Here is a 9,514-nt window from a genome sequence, read left to right as displayed (position 1 = left end):
TAACCTTTTGCCAATAAGCAAAAAAGCCGGGTGTTAGTGGGTTTTTTGACCTGTGGAAACCGACAATAGAGTAACTCAATTTGACTGATTATTGTACAACACACACATACGCCAACACACTCAGACTGACACACACTGTGCTTATATAAGATACAGTTTAAAGCACAGACCATATCTAATACCTAAACCCTGACAAGTGTAAATTAATGGTCGGACATGCACAGACAAGGGCCAAGGGCACTGAACCCTCACAGACTTTAATGTCAGGCATGCAGTGCGTGAGTCCATGAGTGCGTGAGGGTTTGAGAACTGCTTATGCATCACATGTTGTCTGGAAACCAGTTGGGCCAATAAATCTAATAAGAAAAAAAGCCAAGCAGCATGTATTTGTGAGTATAACAGTGTCAGAATGGCCTTTTGCTGTCACTTACAGATAAACATATTTGTGGTTCCCATCACTGTCCATGCTCGCGTTGTTAACATTTAGTTTTTTTTTTGTTCAAACTTTATTGAATGCTACTTCAATGTATGAGCATTTCTTTACATTTAGTGGGTGGCTGGGCCATCACATTTGTATATGTCACAAAGTTTGCTATGAACTCTGGGTAAGTTCCACAGGAGATATGCAGAATCAGAGCCAGGCAGTGGGACAGCACTTACCGGGAATGTGCCTCGAAGTCCGTGAGCGTGGAGATTGGGATTGGGCCCTCATCTCGTCGGCCTTGGGTTCGACTTATATATGCGGCCCCACTTCCTCTTCACTGTCCAATAAAGGCCAAAAAAATGATACTGACTTATTTATACTATACTTCAAATAACTTCGAGATTAAAAAGAGTTAAATTGCTTTTCTGTCTGCTTTTGGATCACTGCCCTCCGTTGCTTATATTCACTGGTTGTGAAGCCACAGCTGTTTCATTGGCGACGGCCATCTGAATCGTACATCATTTGCCCTGAATGGGAGCCTCTGTAAGTTTCATTGTGTCACTACATTAGTTAGCTTACAAACTGTGTCTGTAACTGGATTGTATGTATGGTGCTTTTACCCACAGTGCCTCGAGTGCAACTGAGTCACAGTTGTTGCTGGTGGTAATGCCAGCAGTTACTGGCATTACCACCAGCAACAATTCCATATCTTGTTCAAGGACACGTTGACATGTGGACAGGAAGCCTCAGAATAATAGATGACCTGCTGAGTCACAGCTCACTAAACTAGAACTAGAGAAGCATACACAGTGTAACAACCAAACTTCAGCCTTCTCTGTGTGCCAGGTGTGACATAAGATCTTATGATTTTTCTGCTATATCCCTTTATTTTTCCTCCCTCCTCTGCAAGTCTTGGTGAGAAAGCAACTCTGCGTGTCAAAGGGCAAAGGTCACAAGCCGTCTTCAACACGTCAAAGTTCATCCCGTTTACTCCTCGATATGAAACCAACCAGCCATACTATCTGTCTCTGCTCTGCTCTCTCACAAACAAACCACCCACACTTTTTTTTTTTAAGGAATAAAAAAACGTGATAAACAAAAGTCTGTCTGCATGTGCAGACATGCCGTCACATCACCTACAGGGAACACACTCTGTTCACCCTGTTGCCAAGCGGATTAGTGAAAAAAGGTCATGTACTTTCAGAGGTATCATCACCAAAGAGTTTAGCTTGTGCTCTAATTTTAGCCGTCATTCATTTTCTCCAATCAAATTTTGATGCCCTTCGACAGTCCAGGAAGAGAGGAGAGGAGATTAAACTTTTTTTTATTCAGAGAATCTGCTCTTTTTCTGCAAACCCACATGTTTCAGCTGTGCAGACACCACGCTGTGTCTCCTCTCGGTCATTACAAAGCCAGCTGGTTGCCAGGCTGACTGGCTGGATCAGTGGCTGGTGTAGGACAGCAGCAGATGTGTGTGTTATCCGTATGATCCATCCACACCCGTTATATAAGAGGATCTCTGCGCAGGTAACAGGCCATCTGTATGGAAAAGATGTGAGATCAAATGGTGCGTTCAGGCTCTAACACATGTTAGCATTCAGGCAGGAGTGTGAAAGCTGGATTAGCAGAACAAGTGTGTATTATATGTGGTGCACCTTCAGGCTAAGACACTAACCATGAGATGCATTGGACCTGGTTCATTCAAGGCCGAGGACCTGACACGCATCTTTCTGCTGTCTGTAATAAAAGCAGATAATCACCAAAAAAAAGCTTTTAAAGTGAACAATTATTTGTTCAACAGATCTGATACTCAACAGCTCTGATATTGTAACTCCTTTTTGTATCCCTTTTTCATTTCAATATACCACATGGTTTATTAATCTGAAAGGAAGTTTCTTTCTTTCTTTCTTTCTTACCTCCATCAGGCTCTGCAAACATCTGCACATGCCAAACTGACATACACTAAACTGGACTTCTTATCTTTACACTATTCACTCGCTTTTTTTGTACTACAGTTTGCATTATTATTATTACTTTATATATGTTTCTAGTGCCTTATCTGCCTTATATAACATTGCACATACCTACATCCATATTGGTCTTGCTATATGTATATGTATATACATATTTATACTACTTTACTCTGTCCTCTTTACTATACATATATGCTTATATGATATCACAGATGGATGATATCATTGCTGTATTTGTGACTGCACTCTTTGCACAGACAAAGTTTGTTTATGTTCACTTTATATGTTATCTGTTTGTTTTATATGTTATTTGAGTTTAGCTGAGTGACTCTTTGGTATCGCAGCACGTTTTCTCCCAGTCTACCCAGCTTTACTGGGAGCTCAATGCTCCCTCTTGTGGCCACCACATGAAATCTCATTTCAAATGACTTGTAAACATCCTTAAGAAGTCACAACGGTTTGACTCTGACAGTTCACTCATTGCACGAACAAGATAACAACAACAGACAGCCACTGTAAATGAAGGGCTGTGTGGAATATTGCCTTGAAGATAGAAGGAAATTATTATTTTAGACCTTCACCTTAATTTGGGAAAAGAAACTGCAATAACCTCTGATGCCATAGCCTGGTAGACCAATAGACCAATATATAATGACGGACGACATGTCTCAGTCCCCTCTCATTGTACAAAAGTGAAGCCAAAATCCCAAAAGCGGGCGCTGCAATCTTGGCCGTTTGGAGTCAGTGTCTGCTCAGTAGAGATTGGCTGCTGGAGCCGCGGTATTGACTTACCTTGCCAGAAAACAGCAAAGAACCCTCAGCTAGGCACAGTCTGCAGCTTCTTGTGTTGCAGATATGGAGTGTTTAATGACTGTAGTGACTGTTTTAGTTTTGTTTCCTCTCGCCGATCCTCCTCTCCTCTGCTAATCAGGAACAGATCGGCTGCAGCAGCCGTATTTTTCAACAGAGCTGTCAATCATAGCGTTGGAGCCCTTTTTATAGCATCAAATAACTAATCAAACTAATAATTTAAAAAAAATTAACACTTGGGCATAAATCAGCATGATAATAACTCACTATAATGACAGAAACCATGTTTGAGAAAAATGTATTAGATGTGTATTTGAATTTTATAGTTTGACTCATGTCCCATCTGTTAACATGGAGGAGGAGGGCTTTATGACCTATACTGCAGCCAGTCAGCAGGGGGCGCTCCAAATGTTATGGCTTCACTTTTAGGGAGCTGCCATGTCGCTCATCTTTTTATACAGTCTATGATCTGAATGTAGCTAATTGAAACAATAGCAGCTAGTGTAACGGGTGTGATCTTGCGTTGTGTCGTGTCGTTTAAAAGTATCACAGACGAGGATTCCCAGTTCGGTTGTTTATTCTGGTGATGGACAAATAAGGCAATCACTGGAATGTTCTCGAACATGCATTCAGGATGAAGCTCTTACATCGGTAAGTTAAACTGGGAACAACGTAGGGTACATCCGTCCCTCGTGGACAGCCACGCAAATATTTTTAAAGTGACAGAACACTGAACCAAAATAGGTATGTATAAACACATAAACATAATATTTAGATCTGATGGCATTGCAAGTGGAAGCATAATTAACCATGTTACACTAGCAACGGCTGGAGTTTAACAGCTAATAGCAACACATACTGTAGCTACGGTAATGAAAATGGATGTTACAAAACAATTAAGAGGCGCACAATTCATTCATTTGCAATTTATTCATTTGCAGTACACAGCAGGACAGGAGTCTTAAAAGTGCTTTAATTTTCTTACAATATGATACAAAGAAGCTAAAGTCAAAGGTTCTACTGCTGCAACATCAAATGTGTCCTTAGACATACAGACACCTAACACTTCTCATAATTGCTCGATACTCTGAATCCACATCGGAAAAGTAAATAAGGACATACCAGAGGCATCTGAGGTTTAACGTCAAATCAATGAACAGTAGTAGTGATTCGCGTTTTGTGTGAGCGACGAGGACTGAAAGAGTGCAATGTTCACACAGCGCATCACAGGACCGGCTGTCACTGCTCATGTGGAAATTAAATTAGAAACACTTTGTTCATCGCCCTGGAGCTAAGCTACCACATTGATCCTCAGCGTTTTTGTTAGGGATGTTACGCTTAAATTTAGGATTACTTAATTAATATAAACAATGAGAGCCCTACGTTGGTTTGACGCAGGTTTTGCTCCACTGAACCACTTTAGCAGCGTTAGCCCCGCCAGGCCGAGCTTTCAGTTGCCTAACACGCGTGTCTTCTGACCAGCACGGATTTTGCATGCTCACACTTCCAGGAAGAAACAGCTTTTTGTCACCCTGAGTTCACCACTCTACATCACCTTAAGGCAAATGTTCCTTATTTTCCTGGAAATTTTCTGTCACATGCTTGGTGTGGTGTTGCTCGTAAAATGTAATCTTAAAATAGCCTCATATACTTTGACTCCTCCACTACTCGCAGCTGTATACAGCTTGCGATTTGTTTTTTTTTGTTTTTTCCGGTCTCCTTACTTTACACACACACCTTCCACACTTTCACCACAATACAGATAAAGTGTCCTGACAGCCTGAGGTGAGCTCTGCGACAGCTTTAGGCCTATAGTAAACACATTCTGTCACACAGCGACTATTTTACCTCAAATCTTGTACACATCTGACTCTAAAAGAAGCCATTAATACTGCAACTAAGCCTGGCACTGTACTGATACAGGTATACAGTAAAAAGTACAAAATAAATATACACATTTTAACCAGTTCAGATAAAATAAAGCACCAGTTTTGGAGACTTTTCATCGATCCGATATGTGACCAGCTGAACAATGCAAGAGTACTCTGGCTATACACACGCTTGGTAAGCTTTTAAAAAAATATACGGTCATGTTGAATTCTTGTAATCCCATAGTTATAGTGGACTCCGACGCTTGATGTTTTCTGAATGGGCAGAAGGAGGAAACCAATGGCCAGGTGTAGCATGCTTGTTTCCAAGTGAAGCCTCGTAACGCTTATGAATTTTCAGCCAGTGCAGCAGCAGGATGGTGGGCATAATCCTACAACAAAGAGATAAGTCGAGCTGAGGTGAATCCAATCAAGTCAGGTCAGACAAGAGATGAGACGGTACAAAAAAAAATATCAGTGTGTAACACCTGATAACTAAAGTGTTTAAATGGATTAACATTGGAGAATTATCAGTGATGCATTAACGTCTGTAGCAGTGGTTCTCAACTGGTCTCGCCTCAGGACCCGCCACCTCCTTAATGACAAATCATGACCCAAATTTAAAATTAACCGCTCAAATATATTAAATGAAAAATGGTGCAGTCAAAACATCACAGTATGTCAGCATCATACAAGGCAACAGTAAAATAGTCAACCAAAATGGTGGCAGTGCATAAGGGGAAAATATTCCCATTATTTACATATGCTAAAAACTGCAACATAAATGCAACTACTGCTCATCATGTTTCAGGAATGTAACTGTAGCTGGGATTACTCAATCAGTGGATACAACGAGTGTAACTAAACTACTATTGCACGAACCTATGTCCTTCAAAATAAAAGCGCAGCATTGACTTTTTTGTTGAGAAGCACAGCTCTATAGTGTACTTTTACCATCGTAGTTTTCTGACATTTGAAAAGTAGTCCAAGGGTTTTTTATTTATTTATCTATGTGCTAAAAAAATTAGGACAACTTTCTCAGCCATAAAGAAACTTAACTCTTGGTTTTCAATGGACAGGATGGGTATGATAAAAATGTAATCTGAACAGCAGAAACTACTACATACAACTGTCAGACAAATGGGGTAAATTAAGATATTATAAAATCCGAATACTCAGGTAGAGTGCAGGAACGTTGAATTTGTAAATGATTATATTACTTTAAAGCTCCAGTGAGGAACTTTTGGTTTGTGCATGCTTATGTGGTGGTTTTTTACACAAAAAATCACACCCTGCTTTCTTTAATAATCATATTTATAACTCACTGGAAAATGTAAACACAGGCAGCGTGCAGTTAATCACTTTGTCTGACACCTACCCCCCACCAGCAGTTTCAGGCATTAAAAATAGAGCAGAGCAATCAGAGTTAATTTCAGTCTATTTCATAACCAGCAAAAAAAACCTCACAGGAGCTTTCATTTTCAGAGAAATCACTGAATTAAGGATGCAGTCTTACCGGTCCTGCATGTTCTTCTTCACGGTACAGACAAATATGTCGTAAAAGAAGAAGGTGAAGTGTCTCACAGCGTGCCAGACCCAGAACACCAACTCAGGCGCCTGTGTGAACAGAAGCTCCAGTCTGAGAGAGAGACAGGTAGAGAGAGAAAACACTCACTGAATTAAACTCAAATCACAATACATCAATTTTGATGTCTCTGTATCTGGATGTAGCCATACAATAATTATAGCTATAACGTAACGATGATTTTATCATTGCAAAGGAAGGCGCTTTCAGTGTGTTTGTTACCTCTGCCTGGTCTGGAGTAGGGCGTAAAACGACACAATGAGAGGTAGGAGCAGGTGGGATAAGATTCTCGCAGGGAGGCCAAACAGGCTCAGATAGGTCACCATGTTGCCCATCACAGCTGCAATAGAAATGTTGACAACAATTTTAACAAAGGGAAGTGTAAAAATATATATATTTTTTAAATGTAATTCTAAAAAAAACAAGGAAACATACAAAACCTTCTTCGCTCTTCTTATAATGTAATTAAAACAATGCTCAGTCGTATTACCGAATCTGTATTTATAATCTGACAATCTGTAAATCTGTAAATTCTAATTTAATATAAGTTAATTGTATTATTTTACTATCTGTGTATGCGTGTGTGGCAGCCTCACCACTCTTCACAACGTCGAAACTCATAGAGGCTCCTTTCACTGGTTGTTTTCGGGTGGATTCCACCTCAGCAGAGCCGCCCTTCACACATCCACTGTCAGTCAAATTTGTCAGCGTGGCAGTCGTCCCCTTTCCCTCCTTCGCCTCCTCTTGCTCTGTGTTGGGCTCCAGATGCGACCACTTATTCTGGTCGTAGTAAAGCGGCTCTTTTAGGGACACTTTGTGCAGAATCGAATGCTCTGCGAGATCTGCACATAAGGGTAAGACATAGAAGGAGTTGAAAGAAAGTAGGTCAGGCTGAGTCTGCTGTACTGAATGTGAACATTATCTTTATGTCTTGAAGACACAGTTGACCTACTGTTGTTCAGAAGGAAGTTAAAAGCGTCTTTGTAGCCGCCGTGGTAGGCTTGATCCAGAGTCTAAAAAGAGAAAGGAAAACAACGTTATCTAACAGGAAATGGTACAAAATGATTCGAAGGAGTGTTACTGACACATTTTCTTCTTCATTCACACTGATTCGCCAACACGTGTGTCGTTAAGGGTCACTTAATCTAGAAACTTTTTATGTTGTTCGCATTCTTACAGGGATTTTCATAAATAGAATTATATTATGAAACAAAAAAAGTGAGATCATGTTAAAAAGAAAGAACTACTTTTCTAAAAATTGTACTTTTTTTACCAACCTAAGCAGCAGCCAATAAACCGTGAAAGACTGAGAACAAACTTCACATCGAGATTTTAAGCATCCGGTGAGATACAACAAGGTTCTGACCTCCAAAGCCATGGGATACAAAGCATTGAAGATCCTGAAGCTGTTTGCCATGTTGCCCTTCAAAGTGGCTCCGCTCACGACCATGTCCCAAATGGACGGAGCGTCGGAGGGACAGATGTCCATCTCTCCAGAGAACGGAGACACCGTCAAGATTGGGCTGCAGGATACAGTCGACATGGGCTGCATGCTCCTGAAACCCCCGTCCACATAATGCTGTTGATGAGATCACATAGTTTACAATACAGAATAAAATATATGCACAAAGTGATTCTGTCAAAAGACTATCAAATACCCACCTCTCCTTTGAAGGATGGAGGCAGCAAACCGCAGTAACCAGGCACAAAGCAGCTGCAGAGCAACGCCTAGAAAAACATGAGAATAGACATGTTATTACAAGCGTGGTTGTAAAAGGTTTAATAAAATGAATTAGGGTGTGAACTCACCTGCACTACATCCTCTCTGGACTGGAACTCAGTCATGATGGTCAGTTTGCAGTCAGTCATGCGGGTCATCGCCACAGCGAGGCGACCACTGGCCAGTTGGTGCGCGTCAGAAGGCAGATGCTTGTTTAAAACACACTCTAACCATTTTAACATATTGACTGACGGGTTCAATGGTCCAAGAGTGAAAGTCTTCATCTGTTTTGCAAAGTTCAGCATCTCCTCCCGAATAATTACTGCAAAATAAAAGACTTTGAATCAGAAACAGTAATTATATAAAAGACAGGATAGAGATAAAGAGGATAAAGTATCTTACCCGGGCTCATTTCACAGACCACAGTGGCTGCTACCAGAGAGCCAGCCGAAGCCCCAAGGACAGAAGGCGCTGTGCGAAGGATCCATGGTGCGTAATGGAGTAAGCACTGGGCGACCCCGAGCTGGTAGGTGGCCAGAAATCCAGATCCAGAGAAGGAGATGGATGAAGGAACTTCCCGATAATGACAACTGGAAACCCCTGGAGCCATTTTTCTTCGTGTCAAAAACTCCTCTCCGTCTTTTAAAAACAGCCTGTGTCCGAGCCGGCTGAGTACAGCTATGCAGAGGCCTTTTCAGAATCGGTATTATTTAACTACTCTCAATTAGACGTGCCGTATCAGTCATGGCCATGTGATATAGCATATGCAGCCTCAATGACTTTTTGTCTGTTCCTGTTCCAAAAAGCGAATCTGATTTTTGGTTTGCGTATCTCCGGCTACCTTTCATGTGACACTACTAAATAAAGAAGAAGAAGAAGCTCCAGACTTTCATAAGGCTGAACTAATCAATCAAAAGGATGAATCCACAAAGTTCACATCAGTAAAAACATACTTAATACGTCTTTTCTTTGAAGGCTCCCAGAAAAAGTTTCTTTAGGATTTCATAGTAACAGTTTTCAAAGGGACTTATTAAGCACTATTATAAGATAAACAAACAAATAAATCTTTAATTGTGAATCTTTGAAGACATAACATTTAATGAAAACTTTATTTACTAAGAAAATCTTGACTGT

At 40.7% G+C, this 9,514-nt stretch overlaps 1 protein-coding gene across 1 annotated transcript; it reads right to left on the bottom strand.

Moving 5' to 3' along the window:
• Positions 1 to 5,322: 5,322 nt before the first annotated feature.
• On the bottom strand, positions 5,323 to 8,990 carry pnpla1 (patatin-like phospholipase domain containing 1). Its single transcript, XM_069659632.1, has 9 exons — positions 8,783 to 8,990; positions 8,470 to 8,702; positions 8,323 to 8,388; positions 8,027 to 8,239; positions 7,613 to 7,673; positions 7,257 to 7,502; positions 6,883 to 7,000; positions 6,592 to 6,714; positions 5,323 to 5,467 (listed from the first exon to the last, which is right to left on the bottom strand). Exons 1-9 carry the CDS (start codon positions 8,988 to 8,990, stop codon positions 5,323 to 5,325), a joined length of 1,413 nt encoding a protein of 470 aa, XP_069515733.1.
• Between the last annotated feature and the right edge of the window lie 524 nt (positions 8,991 to 9,514).

This window comes from Semicossyphus pulcher, unplaced genomic scaffold (genome assembly GCF_022749685.1).
Source record: "Semicossyphus pulcher isolate SPU_LCO1_2020_fin unplaced genomic scaffold, fSemPul1.0.p SCAF_13, whole genome shotgun sequence".
Classification (NCBI taxonomy): domain Eukaryota; kingdom Metazoa; phylum Chordata; class Actinopteri; order Labriformes; family Labridae; genus Semicossyphus; species Semicossyphus pulcher.
The sequence above is the reverse complement of the archived record's forward strand: the minus strand, read 5'-3'. Positions and strand labels throughout refer to the sequence as shown.

What these genes read in the sequence shown, in the direction of transcription:
- pnpla1 (XM_069659632.1), bottom strand. Translation starts at nt 8,990, where the DNA reads ATGGCTCCAGGGGTTTCCAGTTGTCATTATCGGGAAGTTCCTTCATCC. An exon ending in TGTATCCCATGGCTTTGGAG is followed by an intron (nt 7,674 to 8,026) that starts GTCAGAACCTTG and finishes TTCTCTTTTTAG; the next exon opens with ACTCTGGATCAAGCCTACCA. An exon ending in AAGAAGAACATGCAGGACCG is followed by an intron (nt 5,468 to 6,591) that starts GTAAGACTGCAT and finishes TCTTTGTTGTAG; the next exon opens with GATTATGCCCACCATCCTGC.